The 18,406-nt window shown below is 39.2% G+C and overlaps 1 protein-coding gene and 2 pseudogenes across 1 annotated transcript; 1 reads left to right on the top strand and 2 right to left on the bottom strand.

Moving 5' to 3' along the window:
* Positions 1 to 113: 113 nt before the first annotated feature.
* On the top strand, positions 114 to 2,397 carry U2af50 (U2 small nuclear riboprotein auxiliary factor 50). Its single transcript, XM_017253398.3, has 5 exons — positions 114 to 272; positions 794 to 1,357; positions 1,412 to 1,500; positions 1,615 to 1,737; positions 1,841 to 2,397. The coding sequence occupies exons 1-5, from the start codon at positions 260 to 262 to the stop codon at positions 2,300 to 2,302; spliced, it is 1,251 nt and encodes a 416-aa protein (XP_017108887.1). The 5' UTR covers positions 114 to 259; the 3' UTR covers positions 2,303 to 2,397.
* Positions 2,398 to 3,194: 797 nt separating this feature from the next.
* On the bottom strand, positions 3,195 to 10,667 carry LOC108133461 (1-phosphatidylinositol 4,5-bisphosphate phosphodiesterase gamma-1-like; annotated as a pseudogene).
* A 1,435-nt stretch (positions 10,668 to 12,102) lies between these two features.
* LOC138925508 (1-phosphatidylinositol 4,5-bisphosphate phosphodiesterase gamma-1-like) lies at positions 12,103 to 16,040 on the bottom strand (annotated as a pseudogene).
* Between the last annotated feature and the right edge of the window lie 2,366 nt (positions 16,041 to 18,406).

Raw genomic sequence — 18,406 nt, 5'->3', positions numbered from 1 at the left:
CCAACTTTTTTTCTATAAACCATTAAAACAGCTAGATTTTTAGTTATTAATATTACTTCAGTAAAATGATTTTCCCGATAGAACGTATAATCTTTAAACAGATAGATCTTACAATAAAATAGCTACAATGGCAACACTACTTGGTATCGATGTTTTTCCACCTCTATAAAATACGCATTAAAGGGATACACTTTTCATCGGCAATTTTTATAGTAAAATTTAAATTCGTTTAAGGAACTGATTTTTTCAAAACATAAAAATGGGATATGATGGTAAGGATAAAATTAAAAACAGAAAATATAAGAAAAGAACATCTATGTTTTTTTTTTTAAACAGAAAATAATTGGTTCGTTCCCGCATATGTATGTACTAATATGCGTATGTACATTTGTGCTTGTATTGTGAAAAAGATATAAAATATTTTTTAGTCAAAAAACGGTCCTTAAAGATTTTAAGATAACCTTTTAATTAAACCCATAACCCCAGTGTTGCTTAAGCAAAACGGGCCTTCTAAAAATATGAGCGGCTAATTCCATTAGGGCGGCATGTTTGTATGTACATATATGTACATCATTCATATACATATGTACATATATACATGTAAACTTGCGCATTTGTGTGAAAAGTTGCTAAGCTTAACAAGAAAGCGTCGTTTTCGCTTATAAATATGGTTTATTTAACAAAATTTGTATTGAATGGATTCTGCATGGAAAATTATACGACAAATAATTCAATTTGTGTGTTTTGTACAGTGATTTGCAAGAAAATACATGTTCATTTTAATTTATTTTAGATAGAGAGCGTGATAGGGAGAGACGCCGTCACCGTTCACGTTCCCGGGACCGGCATCGCGAACGATCGAGGGACCGTCGTCACCATCGAAACTCAAGGCGCAAGCCTTCACTGTACTGGGATGTGCCGCCACCGGGTTTCGAACATATTACTCCAATGCAGTATAAAGCTATGCAGGCGTCTGGACAAATACCAGCCAGTGTTGTACCAGATACTCCTCAGACAGCGGTGCCGGTAGTCGGATCGACAATCACCCGTCAAGCCCGTCGTCTCTACGTCGGAAACATTCCGTTCGGCGTCACAGAGGAGGAGATGATGGAGTTCTTTAACCAGCAAATGCATTTAGTTGGCTTGGCACAGGCAGCAGGCAGTCCAGTTCTGGCCTGTCAAATAAACCTTGACAAGAACTTCGCTTTCCTTGAGTTCAGGTCCATTGATGAAACCACCCAGGCCATGGCATTTGACGGCATTAACTTAAAGGGTCAGAGCTTGAAGATAAGACGGCCACATGATTATCAACCTATGCCAGGAATCACAGATACACCAGCAATTAAACCGGCTGTTGGTAAGTTCTTTACAGGAGTTATCTACTATATTAATTCATAAAACGGCTTTGTAGTTTCCAGTGGAGTAATCTCAACGGTGGTTCCAGATTCGCCGCACAAAATTTTTATTGGTGGTCTGCCAAACTATTTAAATGACGATCAGGTATTACACTAATTTCCGTTTTAACTATACATTCAAAATATGTAACGGCAGAAAAGATTATTCAACTTTATAAATAAGCCACCTAAAATTCATTTTTATTTTTTTTTATTTAAGGTTAAGGAACTGTTACTGTCCTTTGGCAAGCTACGCGCATTTAACCTTGTCAAGGATGCAGCAACTGGACTAAGTAAGGGGTACGCTTTTTGCGAATACGTAGATCTTAGCATTACGGACCAGGTAAACATAAATTAAAAAAAAAACCTTTATTTATAAATAATTTTAATAATATCTGAATCTTCTTAATATTAAATGCTTATTGTTAATAATTTTATTTTTTAAGTCAATTGCAGGACTAAATGGAATGCAGTTGGGCGATAAAAAACTCATTGTTCAACGTGCTAGTGTGGGTGCAAAGAATGCCCAAAACGCTTCAAACACCACTCAATCAGTTATGTTGCAAGTTCCTGGTTTGTCCACAGTTGTAACTTCCGGGCCGCCGACAGAGGTTCTGTGCTTGCTTAACATGGTGACTCCTGACGAACTTCGCGATGAAGAGGAATACGAAGATATTCTGGAGGACATTAAAGAAGAATGCACGAAGTATGGAGTTGTGCGCAGTGTTGAAATACCGCGACCTATAGAAGGCGTTGAAGTCCCAGGCTGCGGCAAAGTTTTTGTCGAGTTCAACTCGGTTCTCGACTGTCAAAAGGCTCAGCAAGCACTTACTGGAAGAAAATTTAGCGATCGTGTCGTTGTTACTTCGTACTTTGATCCAGACAAATACCATAGACGCGAATTTTAGAAAAAAAAATCGTAATTTTCACATTCACCAATTGTCCAATAAATATTATAACAAAATAAAACCAGAAACGATTTTTCTATATGACTTAAAATGTATTTAATCCTTTTATTAATCGGGATTCAATGCCCAATTGGTCAAGAGCCGATGTCCGAACAATAAAACTTAAAAATTTTTTAAATAAAAAATATTACACTATAATATAAAAAATAAAATATATTACATCCGACTTATCACATATTAAGGATTCCAAATTAGTTTTAGTAGCAGTCAGCAACAGAAAATAAATAGAAAATCCTAAAATTTACTCAGAAACAGTGAGTGAGTAATCCTTTTTATACCCTTGCAGAGGGTATTATAATTTTGTCCAAAAATGTGCAACGCAGTGAAGGAGACATCTCCGACCCTATAAGGTATATATATTCTTGATCAGGATCATCTCCTGAGTTGATAAGCATGTCCATCTGACTGTTTCTACGCAAACTAGTCTCTCAGTTTTAAAGCTATCGACTTGAAACATTGCACACATCCTTCTTTCCTTTGCACGCAGTATATAAGTCGGAAAACTTTATAAATAATAATTTCGTAATCTTTCAAAATAATAAAAGAAATTGTCTTTAAACGATTTGAATCGGTTGACTATGTTCAGCTAAAATTATAAGACAACATCTAAAATATAACCAAAATGATGACCTAAGCAATATTTGTTTGGCTCTTTTGGTAATAACGTTTAGTTTCCTTATTGCTAACATTAATAAATACACATGTGTGTTATTGAATAACTAGTACTTTTGATGTTACTTAAAGATAAAATTATAAATTTCGGTGCCTGAAATTTAAAAAAAAAATTGGAAATTGAAAACTTTTTAGTAAAGACAATGTGTAAAACAAATAATGTTCAAAATTTTTGTTTTCCCAAGTAAATGTGAAACAAACACATAAGTATGTAGATAACCTAGCTTAGGAACTAGTTGGATGAGACACTTTCAATGATAATATGGACCAATAAGGAAGAAAGCTCCAGCTCCTCGCTGAACTTGTTACGCAAAACCACACTGCGATATCCTTGGCGCACCCATGTGAGAGTATAGCATGCCTGCGCAATGAAGTGAGCTTCTGCAAACATGTCTTCATCCTACACCCGAACCGAAGAATGGCCAAGTGTGCACAATAAATTCGCAGGTTTCGTTCCACACGGGGTTAAACCCGTTCTCGTTAACTTTAGTTCGGTACTTAACGCCGGAATCGAAACTGGCGACTACAATTTGCGGATTGTTCGACCTGCCTCCTCGAAATAGGTGTCGTGCCGCTATTAGGCGAAGCCTAACTTTGATCACACTAAGACCATTGCACTGAGGATTGTTCGGGCTAAAAGAGTCTTATTGAATGAACGATGGCTTCAGACCGTTGTTAAGGAATTTAGCCTGATTTAATTGCATAGCTTTATCACCCGTTTGATAGTTTAGCGCGATCATTTGCGAGCCAACGTTCCAAAAGGGCATGGGATTAAAATAGGACGAATCCATTGGCCTTTGGAATACACTCTTCTAATCTGGTGGCGGTGATAAGAAAGAAACAGCGGCTGGTTATTTTGAAAGAACTGTTTTTCTGCTTTTGTTTCTGAGAAGCTGTATCCCTTGAAATATCCATGAATGTTCCCGGAACGGGACACTACGGAAATATATGATAAGGTCAGACATTTCCTTGGCTACGCGGGCTATGTGCGTTCTTTTTTGCGTCTCTCTGTAGCCAATTGGCTGGCCACAAGAGCCGCTTCTTGGATAGCTTTTATCCATTCATAGGCTGTCTCCTGGTTATCAAAACCGATCACAAACGCGTTTTGCATGGTCGGCGTTTGTATCTGCAGCTTAAAGATTATGCCTGGCTCATTTGATTCGAAGAGTGAGGCCACTGCTCCAAAGATCTTGATAGAGTCAGTACGACCATTGGTGCCTTCGTCATTCATAGAGTTGTAGTCTTCCGTAGTACAGTTAATAACCTGCGTACTTTGTAATACAGAACATCAGAACAGAGTTTTATTTTTTTCCTAAATACCAAACTCACTCTTACCTTAACGTAGTTTGCTGGTAAATGCTTCTTTATCATACCACCGTAGTCTCCGACCCACCACATGGTATTACCCCGCTGTACGTTCGTTATAATGGCGTGCTTCGGAAAAGATAGTTCATCCGGTTTGTTCGCCTTGTAACTATACAAAGCTTTACAGGTGACATACTCGTCTAGGCTGGGCCCATATAATTAGAGGCTCCATTGCCGTTGCGGGTGGCCGCAAGATCACATTGGGCGGCTTACGTCAGTACTTGGCCCAATGTCTCCTGAGATCTGGGATGACTTAATTTCACATTGCAGTAAAGCGGATTCCTTGTGTAATAATGAACGAGCGGGACAAGTGATTCAAAATTCATAGTGTCAAGTGTCAGATCACGAATGCATCCGCGCTTTGCACCGAAGGTCGGACAAGAAATGAACCTATTTCTGAGCGGCCCAGGCCCTGCTCGGCCTGCTCCTTAGTTGTGTTGGGGTGAAACCACTCTTGATCCTCGTGCTTTTTTGGCTGTGGTACCGGTTCCTTTAGAATGATCGAAAACTCCGAGCTGCGCAACATGTTCTTTCGGTAGTAAACGATCAGTGAATATAATGAATCATATACGAAATTTTCCACTAAGTAATACTTGATAGTTCCATTTTCGTGTTTTAGCTTTATTCGACAGTGGTTCGGCCTGTTTCGACGCCAAAAAGATAGACTATAATCCCCAACAAATGTGGCCGACTCGCGTACTAGCAATGTTCCGTCCCCAAGGTGCTTATATTTTTTTAAAAGGTCATCAGCTTCTTTCCTTCCACCTAAAAAAAAAATTAAGATCCTAATTTGCATTAAAAAGAAAAGGAAAGACACAAAATAAGCATTATATGTATGTATGTTACCGCCCTTAAAGAAAAGGGCTTCGCCGCTAAGAATGTTATTAACATTCTAAATAAAGATAAAAAGCCACAACCCCTCTTCAAGGTAGAGCTCGAGCCAGAAATCAGGTCGCTGAAGAAGAACGAAGTCCACCCAATCTACAACCTGCAATATCTTTTGCATCGGAAAATCACTGTTGAAGAGCCACATAAACGCAACGGTCCAGTGCAATGCACTAACTGTCAAGAGTATGGACACACAAGGTCTTACTGCACACTTCGGGCTATCTGTGTAGTCTGCGGGGACGCCTACAAGTCCGCTTGCTGCACTACAAACAAGGACAGTACCGTGAAAAAATGTGGAAACTGCGGAGGCATGGTGTATAAGGAGTTAAAGTGTCGCATGCGTCAAGCGACCGCAACGCGACCAAAAACTACGCCAGACGTCTTCTTCGCCAAAGCTGCGAGATCCTCATTCTGTCCACTAAACACCACCAACGGCTTCTCCTACGCCGATGCTCAACGATCTGGAAGGGAAATTCCAATTCAGCCTAACTCTCAATGCGCTCAACAGGCCCCATGATGCTATGATACTATGATGGTTACCCTCCAACAAAGTATGATGGAGCTTATGTCATTCATGAAAACAACCATGCAAACGCTTGTTCAAAACTAGAACATGGTGATACAGCTGCTCGTAGCACAACAGTCTAAATAATCTATGCAGGCGCTACGAATATCAATGTGGAACGTCAATGGTGTCTCACGCGCTATGAATATCAATGTGGAACGCCAATGGTGTCTCACGGCATAAACTAGAATTATCACAATTCTTAACCGAAAACCATATTGACGTTATGCTACTGTTTGAAACGCATCTTACAAGCAAATACAACTTTCATATAAGAGGCTACACAATCTACCGCACATATCATCCAGATGGGAAAGCCCACGGCGGGACTGGAGTTCTAAGCAGAGAACGCATTAAACACCACTTTCACAAAAGGGTTGCAACAAACTTTTTGCAGGCCACATCGATGCAAATTCAGTCAAGCAACGGAATCCTTTCAATCGCTGCCGTTTACTGCCCTCCTCGTTTCTCAATCTCGGAAGGACAATTTATGGACTTCTACAATTCACTTGTATCGATTATAGCCGCAGGAGACTACAACGCCAAACATACGCACTGGGGATCACGTCTAGTGACTCCCAAAGGAAGACAATTGTACAATGCAATATTAAATGTGAAAAATAAACTGGACTACGTTTCCCCTGGAAATCCCACATACTGGCCAACAGACTCACGAAAGCTCCCAGACCTTATTGATTTTGCAGTGACAAAAAACATACCTCGAAATCTAATAAGTTCCAAAGCAGTCTCGGACATATCATCAGACCACTCGCCAGTGCTTTTAACGCTTCTTCAAAGCTCAGAAATAACCAAACACCCCTTCAGCCCTTTCAGCCCACATAGAACTCGCCCCGGAATTTAACATGGAATCGGACATCGACTACACTACGAGCGCCCTGGAAGAAGTACTCGTTGCAGCAGCTGAAATCTCTACTCCTCATGGGAAAGAAGTAGATCGAAACAAATACTTCAAATCTAATCAGCAAATCGAACAGCTCGTGCGAAAAAAGAGGCGCACGCGTCGTGATTGGCAAAACAGCAGATCACCAGCTTCAAAACAACGCCTTAAGGAAGCAACCCGATCACTCGACCACGCTCTTCACCAACAGGAAGAAAATGCACAGCTGAGGTACATCCAGAATCTCTCGCCAACAAGCACAAAGTACCCCCTGTAGAGAGCCCACCCAAATCTTAGCGCCCAAATTGAAACGACCACCCCGATAAGAAACTCTTCGGGATGCTGGGCTCGCACCGACGAAGACCGAGCTGAAACATTCGCCACACATCTCCAAAGTGTCTTCCAGCCAAACCCAGCCTCAAATTCATTCCTCCTGCCAGAAATTCAGCCAGAGTCCTCCCCTCAGCCAGCCGCACCTTTATTCCGGCCGAACGAAATCGAAAAGTCATAAGAGGGCTAAAACCAAAAAAGGCTCCCGGTGGTGACCTATTGACCCCAAAGATGCTGATCAAACTTCCAAAATGCGCTATAGAGGTCGTCTGCAAACTATTTAATGGAATCATTAATCTTGGCTATTTCCCAAAATAGGGGAAGAAATCCATCATTGAAATGATACCGAAGCCTGGAAAAGACCACACAATTCCGTCATCATACAGACCAATAAGCCTTCTATCTTGTTTGTCTAAATTGTTTGATAAATGCTTGTTAACTCGCATAAAACCACATCTGGAAGCTTGCAATATTATCCCGGCACACCAATTTGGCTTTCGAAGAAACCATGAAACCATCGAACAAGTGAACAGATTAACATCCGAAATACGCTCAGCCTTCGAACAGCGAGAATACTGCAGCGCTATTTTCCTCGACGTATCTCAAGCTTTCGACCGAGTTTGGCTCATCGGACTCATGCACAAAATCAAAACGTATTTGCCAACATACACCCACAAGCTACTGGAATCATACCTCTACAATAGGGTATTCTTAGTGAGATGCAACGCAGCTACTTCGGGCGACTACACCATCGAAGCTGGAGTTCCACAAGGAAGCGCACTCGGCCCGTGTCTATATGTTTTGTATACTGCGGATATTCCTACGAGCGCACAACTAACAACCTCAACGTTCGCCGACGATCCCGCTATCCTTAGTCGCTCCAGATGCCCAACGCAGGCAACAACCCAACTGGCTAATCATCTCACAATAGTGGAAAGGTGGCTGTCCGACTGGCGCATTAAAATAAACGAACAAAAGTGTAAACATATAACGTTTACTCTTAATAGACAAACATGCCCTCCGCTTTTACTAAACGGTATGCAGATCCCTCAAGCTAATGACGTAACGTACCTTGGCGTTCACCTTGATAGACGACTTACCTGGCGCAAGCACATCGAATGCAAAAAGATGCACCTAAAACTGAAAGCCAGCAGCCTCCACTGGATCAAAACTCACGATCGCCACTGTGCTTGGACTACAAGTTACTATTGTACAATTCAGTCCTAAAACCAATCTGGACGTATGGCTCCCAGCTGTGGGGGAACGCGAGCAGCAGCAACATAGACATCATACAGCGCGAACAATCAAAAATCTTGAGAACTATCACAGGGGCACCTTGGTATATTCGCAACGAAAACATCCACCGGGATCTGGGCATCCTCGCAGTGAAAGACGAAATCCAGAAGCAAAAAGAGTCATACAAAGTAAAACTGTCTTCGCACCCCAATTTTCTCGCTCGGCGATTGACTCGGGTTACTAGCGTATCCCGCCTTAGACGCAACGACCTCCCAATCCAGCAATCGATTTTTAGGGCCGTCTAACTCCGTTTCAGTCAATATGACTGTTAGTTAAGTTAAAAAGTTAAATTAAGTTAAGTTAAATTAATGATACAGCTCTTGTTAGTCTCGCAAAGAGAATATTCAAGAAATAAAAGCAACGTTAAAAAAAAAAAAAATATGTATGTACAGACATATATAAAAAAATCAGTTAAAAAAAATCGAATCAGTTCATTCAAATAAAGTGATAATTGGCTTATGATAACTAAAGTAAGATACAAACATTTGAGATTCAACTTTGTCCAAGCATCTCGGAAAAACGGCATCAATAGTCGTATTGAATCTTGTTGTAGACATTGTTGGGTCGTTATTAATTTTTAAATCAAATTCTTCAAGGAGAAATTGTGTCAGTGGCTCTGATTTTTTATCAGAAAAGTTGATGTTAAAGTCACCGGCCAAAATTAGGGGAATTTCATACAAATTTGTAGTACTATATCTCCGAAGAAGTCAAGAACCTTCTTTTCATGAGCATGAGCAGTGGAGAAACGCTCGACTGTGGAGAGCGAGAGAGTGGAAAAATGGTTATATTCTCTCACTCTACGTAGAAGAAGCAGACAGATAGCCGTTTAACGTTGCGTTACGGTTTTTCTCGGCTAGCCCTCCTCCACCAAACTCATACCGCGCCATTAGAAACTTCGTTCCAAAAATCTTTTGAAGAACTTTACTTGGCCCTGAAACCCTACAAACGTACCTTCTAGTTTGTCGTGAAACCAATTTTCTTCAAAATGTAGCTCATCGTTAACTGGTGTGTCCTTTTGCTTCTGCTGCAAACTATTTTTTAACGTGCTGGAAAGTGAAACGCCAAAATCATCATCCTAATAAATCATCCTAATCATCCTAATCATCATCCTAAATAAATCAACTCCTGATGAGTTAGCACAAACTGGTAAAGATTCCATGACTTGTCGACCGGGTCCCTAAAGTATAGTAAGCCTTCCTTAAACACTTTTCGCACATTTTTGCTCGATCAATCTCGCCAGCTCCACCAACACCTCCTGCAAGGGAAGATCTTTGAGTTAGGGTCCCTTTGACACCAATACCATTTCCAATATTGTCAAACTGCGGTAGTTTCTTGTGCTTTAGGATTATTTTGTGTCGCAATTGAAACGGCGAAGGCAAGTGCTGCTCGTTCCGATCACATGGTTGGGTGAGCAACATATCCCCCAAAACCTAGAGGATGTAAGAAACAATAATGGATAATATTCTTTTACAGTAAAAAAAAGCCTTATTGACATTCGCAATTGACAAATAATACACCATCCGCTTTTTATTTTTTCTATTTTTTATAATAGGAAAAAGGGAAACAGACTTAAAAGTCTTTAACTCCTCTAAAAATTATCCGATTTGGATGCTTTTTGATTTGTAGGAGAGGATTAGCCATTGAAACATTTTCGCATCAACAAATTTTTCAAAAACAACGAACTGGAGCTACAACCAGATTTTTTGTTTTAAGGGCGAGAGTCTGCAAAACAAATTTCATCGGAATCGACCGATTTTGGAGGAGACATATCCATAAATATACCTTTTCCCATAAAAACGGGCTAAAATTTTGAACGCGTGGATTTTGAAGATTATAAGAGATAGAGCTATCCAATTTTGAACTTGAACTGGTATGGTATCTGCGCAAATCACGCCCACGCCATGTTTTTGGAAAATGTTTCGATGTCGATGTTTTTGTCTGCCCCCCACTGAATTGGTAGTATGGCCGCAGTATGCCCGAGTATGCAACAAAATTTTGAGAATTCAACCGTTAAAGTTTAAACTTCAAACTATAAAGGTTAGTTAAATTGTGGGTGGTTGAGATGAGTACTGGGTAAATATAGTCGGGGAACTCGACTATAGCCGTCCTTTCTTGTTTATATTAAATAACGCAATATTTTGAAATTATCACCTAATGGGATTTAAATGCTAAACATCTTAAATTATACGTTGCTTAACGAATATGAAAAATTGTGTACTTGTTACATTTAAAGCATAGTACTGTGACGACGAAAATCCGCTGTCGCACGAGTGACAGCTGTCAAACTCCATATAAACAAGAAAGCAAAGCTAGCTTCGGGCGGAGCCGAAGTTGATATACCCTTGCAGTTAAAACCGGGTATATATCGCAAACATCGGATATAGTTGGCCGATCCTTATGATTACATCTTGATAAAACCAATTATTTTCAATAAAAAATCTAAAAAAAGTCCCAAGCTTCTATCTTCAAAAATACGAAAGTTGATATTTCTACCAAATACCATTTCCGATCGTTCAATTATATGCCAGCTATAGGATATAGTCGGCCGATCCTAATGAAATTTGGAAGGTTGGATCAACTGACCAAAAATAGAATCTGTACTAAGTTTCAGCTTTCTATCTTCAAAAACACGAAAGTTGGGTCATTTTCGATCGTTCAGTTATATGGCAGCTATAGGATATAGTCGGCCTTATGAAATTTGGCATGTCGTAATGTTTTGGCAAAAATAGCTCTCGTGTCAAATTTTAACGCTCTAACTCTAAAAACACCAAAGTTATACCATTTCCGATCAATCAGTTATATAGCAGCTATAGGATATAGTCGGCCGATCCCGGCCGTTCCGACTGCAAAGGAAAGAAGGGTGTGTGCAAAGTTTCAAGTTTCAAGTAATGTTTTGGCAAAAATAGCTCTCGTGTCAAATTTTAACGCTCTAACTCTAAAAACACCAAAGTTATACCATTTCCGATCAATCAGTTATATAGCAGCTATAGGATATAGTCGGCCGATCCCGGCCGTTCCGACTGCAAAGGAAAGAAGGGTGTGTGCAAAGTTTCAAGTCGATAGCTTTAAAGCTGAGAGACTAGTTTGCGTAGAAACAGACAGACGGACATGCTTATATCAACTCAGGAGGTGATCCTGATCAAGAATGTATATACTTTATAGGTTTAATAAATTTTATTTATTTCGATAGATAAAACATGGAGGGGAAATTGATGAAAGGAAAAAATAGTCGGCCCGAAAAATTTTCGGCGCGCGAGGATGAATTGAAATTAATTAATTAGTATTAAATGATTAATTAATTAATATTGGATTTGACCCGCAAGGGGCATTTTAATGCCATAAAATGGCATTTGTGATTGATTTTGATTTTGATTTTTACCCAGTTTTCTTTTTCTTAATCAGCTCCTTAGCGGCGAAATACATAAAAAAACACCAAAATCCAATCGGTTTGAATTCATTTTTTCTTATTTGTTTTTTGTTTACAAACAACAGCTGTTCAGTATTACCCTTTTCCTTAATTTTTTTGGTCACACTAGCTCGGTAGTTAAATAAAGTGCGATTTCGCTAGCGGATTTTCGACAGCGGATTTTCGTCGTCACAGTACTAGGCTTAAAAATCATTTATTAAATCATTAATTTTTGTGCCTGAAATTTAAAAAAAAAATTGGAAATTGAAAACTTTTTAGTAAACAAAGACAATGTGTAAAACAAACAATGTTCAAAATTTTTGTTTTCCCAAGTAAATGGGAAACAAACACATGCGTATGTAGATAACCTAGCTTAGAAACTAGTTGGATGAGACACTTTCAATGATAATATGGACCAATAAGGAAGAAAGCTCCAGCTCCTCGCTGAACTTGTTACGCAAAACCACACTGCGATATCCTTGGCGCACCCATGTGAGAGGATAGCATGCCTGCGCAATGAAGTGAGTTTCTGCAAACATGCTTCATCCTGCACCTCAAACCGAAGAATGGCGAAGTGTGGGTTGCGCACAATAAATTCGCAGGTTTCGTTCCACACGGGGTAAACCCGTTCTCATTAACTTTAGTTCGGTACTTAACGCCGGAGTCGAAATTGGCGACTACAATTTGCGGGTTGTTCGACCTGCCTCCTCGAAATAGGTGTCGTGCTGCTATTAGGCGAAGGCTAGCTTTGATCTCACCATTGAGATCCATCATCCACCATCTCACCAGACCATTGCACTGAGGATTGTTCGGGCTAAAAGAGTCTTATTGCATGAACGATGACTTCAGACCGTTGTTAAGGAATTTAGCCTGATTTAATTGCATAGCTTTATCACCCGTTTGGTAGTTTATCGCAATCATTTGCGAGCCAACGTTCCAAAAGGGCATGGGATTAAAATGGACAAATCCATTGGCCTTTGGGATACACTCTACTAATCTGGTGGCGGTGATAAGAAAGAAACAGCGGCTGGTTATTATGAAAGAACTGTTTTTCTGTTTTTTTTTCTGAGAAGCTGGATCTCTTGAAATATCCATGAATGTTCCCGGAACGGGACACTACGGAAATATATGATAAGGTCAGACATTTCCTTGGCTACGCGGGATGTGCGTTCTTTTTTGCGTCTCTTTGTAGCCAATTGGCTGGCTTTTATCCATTCGTAGGTTGTCTCCTGCTTATCAAAACCGATCACAAACGGGTTTTGCATGGCCGGCGTTTGCATCTGCAGCTTAAAGATTATGCATGGCTCATTTGATTCGAAGAGTGAGGCCACTGCTCCACAGATCTCGATAGAGTCAGTACGACCATCGGTGCCTTCGTCATTCATAGAGTTGTAGTCTTCCGTAGTACAGTCAATAACCTGCGTATCTTGTAATACAGAACATCAGAACAGAGTTTTATTTTTTTCCTAAATACCATACTCATTCTTACCTTAACGTAGTTTGCTGGTAAATGCTTCTTTATCATACCACCGTAGTCTCCGACCCACCACATGGTATTATCCCGCTGTACGTTCGTTATAATGGCGTGCTTCGGAAAAGATAATTCATCCGGTTTGTTCGCCTTGTAACTATACAAAGCTTTACAGGTGACATACTCGTCTAGGCTGGGCCCATATAATTAGAGGCTCCATTGCCGTTGCGGGTGGCCGCAAGATCGCATTGGGCGCCTTCCGTCAGTACTTGGCCCAATTTCTCCTGAGATATGGAATGACTTAATTTCACATTACGGTAAAGCGGATTCCTTGTGTAATAATGAACGAGCGAGACAAGTGATTTAAAATTCATAGTGTCAATACCATATAAACGCTCTTCCTTTCGGTAGTAAACGATCAGTGAATAAAATGAATCAAATACGAAATTTTCCACTAAGTAATACTTGATAGTTCCATTTTCGTGTTTTAGCTTTATTCGACAGTGGTTCGGCCTGTTTCGACGCCAAAAAGATAGACTATAATCCCCAACAAATGTGGCCGACTCGCGTACTAGCAATGTTCCGCCCCCAAGGTGCTTATATTTTTTTAAAAGGTCATCAGCTTCTTTCCTTCCACCTAAAAAAAAATTAAGAACCTAATTTGCATTAAAAAGAAAAGGAAAGACACAAAATAAGCATTATATGTATGTACAGACATATATAAAAAAATCAGTTTGTGTCTAGGGACACGCGTGAGGAACGAAGTTCCTTTGGAATGTTTGGCGATGAAGAAGAGACAGGAGTGAATGAAGGCGAAAAATGATTTACAACAACAATTTACAACTTTATACAAAAATAATTTTTATTTATTACTTATTTATTCTAGGTATATAAATCTAATCAGTTCATTCAAATATAGTGATAATTGGCTTATGATAACTGAAGTAAGATACAAACATTTGAGATTCAACTTTGTCCAAGCATCTCGAAAAAACTGCATCAATAGTCGTATTGAATCTTGTTGTAGACATTATTGGGTCGTTATTAATTTTTAAATCAAATTCTTCAAGGAGAAATTGTGTCAGTGGCTCTGATTTTTTTATCAGAAAAGTTGATGTTAAAGCCGGCCAAAATTAGGGGAATTTCATACAAAGTTGTAGTACTATATCTCCGAAGAAGTCGAGAACCTTCTTTTCATGAGCATGAGCAGTGGAGAAACGCTCGACTGTGGAGAGCGAGAGAGTGGAAAAATGGTTATATTCTCTCACTCTACGAAGAAGAAGCAGACAGATAGCCGTTTAACGTTCCGTTACGGTTTTTCTAGGCTAGCCCTCCTCCACCAAACTCATACCGCGCCTTAAGAAACTTCGTTCCAAAAATCTTTTGAAGAACTTTACTTGGCCCTGAAACCCTACAAATGTACCTTCTAGTTTGCTGTGGAACCAATTTTCTTCAAAATGTAGCTCATCGTTAACTGGTGTGTCCTTTTGCTTCTGCTTTTGCAACGTGCTGGAAAGTGAAATGCCAAAATCATCATCCTCGGAGTTTCCATTGCGAGACTCATTGATTTCAGAGGAATAAATCAACTCCTGATGAGTTAGCACAAACTGATAAAGATTCCATGACTTGTCGACCGGGTCCCCAAAGTATAGTAAGCCTTCCTTAAACACTTTTCGCACATTTTCGCTCGATCAATCTCGCCAGCTCCACCAACACCTCCTGCAAGGGAAGATCTTTGAGTTAGGGTCCCTTTGACACCAATACCATTTCCAATATTGTCAAACTGCGGTAGTTTCTTGTGCTATAGGATTATTTTGTGTCGCAATTGAAACGGCGAAGGCAAGTGCTGCTCATTCCGATCACATGGTTGGGTGAGCAACATATCCCCCAAAACCTAGAGGATGTAAGAAACAATAATGGATAATATTCTTTTACAGTAAAAAAAAGCCTTATTGACATTCGCAATTGACAAATAATACACCATCCGCTTTTTATTTTTTCTATTTTTTATAATAGGAAAAAGGGAAACAGAATTAAAAGTCTTTAACTCTTCTAAAAATTATCCGATTTCGATGCTTTTTGATTTGTAGGTGAGGATTAGCCATTGAAACATTTTCGCATCAACAAATTTTTCAAAAACATTAACGAACTGGAGCTACAACCAGATTTCTTGTTTTAAGGGCGAGAGTCTGCAAAACAAATTTCATCGGAATCGACCGATTTTGGAGGAGACATATCCATAAATATACCTTTTCCCATAAAAACGGGCTAAAATTTTGAACGCGTGGATTTCGAAGACTATAAGAGATAGAGCTATCCAATTTTGAACTTGAACTGGTATGGGATCTGCGCAAATCAAGTTTTTATGGTATCTGCGCAAATCACGCCCACGCCATGTTTTTGGAAAATGTTTCAATGTTCAATGTTTTTAGTCTGCCCCCCCCACTGAATGGTAGTATGGCCGCAGTATGCCCGAGTATGCAACAAAATTTTGAGAATTCAACCGTTAAAGTTTAAACTTCAAACTATAAAGGTTAGTTAAATTGTGGGTGGTTGAGATGAGTACTGGGTAAATATAGTCGGGGAACTCGACTATAGCCGTCCTTTCTTTTTTATATTAAATAACGCAATATTTTCAAATTATCACCTGATGGGATTTAAATGTTAAACATCTTAAATTATACGTTGCTTAACGAATATGAAAAATTGTGTACTTGTTACATTTAAAGCATAGTACTGTGACGACGAAAATCCGCTGTCGCACGAGTGACAGCTGTCAAACTCCATATAAACAAGAAAGCAAAGCTAGCTTCGGGCGAAGCCGAAGTTGATATACCCTTTCAGTTAAAACCTGGTATATATCGCAAACATCGGATATAGTTGGCCGATCCTTATGATTACATCTTGATAAAACCAATTAATTTCAATAAAAAATCTAAAAAAAGTCCCAAGCTTCTATCTTCAAAAATACGAAAGTTGATATTTCTACCAAATACCATTTCCGATCGTTCAATTATATGCCAGCTATAGGATATAGTCGGCCGATCCTAATGAAATTTGGAAGGTTGGATCAACTGACCAAAAATAGAATCTGTACTAAGTTTCAGCTTTCTATCTTCAAAAACACGAAAGTTGGGTCATTTTCGATCGTTCAGTTATATGGCAGCTATAGGATATAGTCGGCCTTATGAAATTTGGCATGTCGTAATGTTTTGGCAAAAATAGCTCTCGTGTCAAATTTTAACGCTCTAACTCTAACAACACCAAAGTTATACCATTTCCGATCAATCAGTTATATAGCAGCTATAGGATATAGTCGGCCGATCCCGGCCGTTCCGACTGCAAAGGAAAGAAGGGTGTGTGCAAAGTTTCAAGTCGATAGCTTTAAAGCTGAGAGACTAGTTTGCGTAGAAACAGACAGACGGACATGCTTATATCAACTCAGGAGGTGATCCTGATCAAGAATATATATACTTTATAGGTTTAATAAATTTTATTTATTTCGATAGATAAAACATGGAGGGGAAATTGATGAAAGGAAAAAATAGTCGGCCCGAAAAATTTTCGGCGCGCGAGGATGAATTGAAATTAATTAATTAGTATTAAATGATTAATTAATTAATATTGGATTTGACCCGCAAGGGGCATTTTAATGCCATAAAATGGCATTTGTGATTGATTTTGATTTTGATTTTTACCCAGTTTTCTTTTTCTTAATCAGCTCCTTAGCGGCGAAATACATAAAAAAAACACCAAAATCCAATCGGTTTGAATTCATTTTTTCTTATTTGTTTTTTGTTTGCAAACAACAGCTGTTCAGTATTACCCTTTTCCTTAATTTTTTTGGTCACACTAGCTCGGTAGTTGAATAAAGTGCGATTTCGCTAGCGGATTTTCGACAGCGGATTTTCGTCGTCACAGTACTAGGCTTAAAAATCAATTTTTCCTTTTTATTCGTAATCTTTATAAATAATAATAAAAGAAATTGTTTTTAAATGTATATTTAAATCGGTTGACTATGTTTAGTTAAAATTGTAAGACAATATCCAAAATATAACCAAAATGATGACCTAAGCAATATTTGTTTGGCTCTTTTGGTAAACACGTTTAGTTTCCTTATTGCTAACATTAATAAATACACATGTGTGTTATTGAATTACTAGTAATTTTGATGTTACTTAAAATAAAATTTTGGTGCCTGAAATTTAAAAAAACAAGAAAGGAAAGCTAACTTCGGGCGGAGCCGAAGTTTACATACCCTTGCAGCTAAAACCGGATATATATCGCAAACATCGGATATAGTTGGCTGATCCTTATGATTACATCATAATAAAACTAATTAACTAAAATAAAAAATCTAAAAAAAGTCCCAAACTTCTATCTTCAAAAATACGAAAGTTGATATTTCTACCAAGTACCATTTCCGATCGTTCAGTTATATGGCAGCTATAGGATATAGTCGGCCGATCCTAATGAAATTTGGTAGGTTGGATCAACTGGCCAAAAATAGAATCTGTATTAAGTTTCAGCTTTTTATCTTCAAAAACACGAAAGTTGGGTCATTTCCGATCGTTCAGTTATATGGCAGCTATAAGATATATATATCGTAATGGTTTGCCAAAAATAGCTCTCGTGTCAAATTTGATCTCTCTAACTCTAAAAACACCGAAGTTATACTATTTCCGATCAATCAGTTATATGGCAGCTATAGGATATAGTCGGCCGATCCGGACCGTTCCGACTTATATACTGCGTGCAAAGGAAAGAAGGGTGTGTGCAAAGTTTCAAGTCGATAGCTTCAAAACTGAGAGACTAGTTTGCGTAGAAACAGACAGACGGACAGACGGACAGACGGACATGCTCATATCAACTCAGGAGGTGATCCTGATCAAGAATATATATCTAGCTCCTCGCTGAACTTGTTACGCAAAACCACACTGCGATATCCTTGGCGCACCCATGTGAGAGGATAGCATGCCTGCGCAATGAAGTGAGTTTCTGCGGATTGTTCGACCTGCCTCCTCGAAATAGGTGTCGTGCTGCTATTAGGCGAAGGCTAGCTTTGATCTCACCATTGAGATCCATCATCCACCATCTCACCAGACCATTGCACTGAGGATTGTTCGGGCTAAAAGAGTCTTATTGCATGAACG

The sequence above is a fragment of the Drosophila bipectinata genome, chromosome XR (assembly GCF_030179905.1).
Source record: "Drosophila bipectinata strain 14024-0381.07 chromosome XR, DbipHiC1v2, whole genome shotgun sequence".
Lineage (NCBI taxonomy): Eukaryota > Metazoa > Arthropoda > Insecta > Diptera > Drosophilidae > Drosophila > Drosophila bipectinata.
This window is presented reverse-complemented; position numbering and strand designations above follow the sequence as displayed.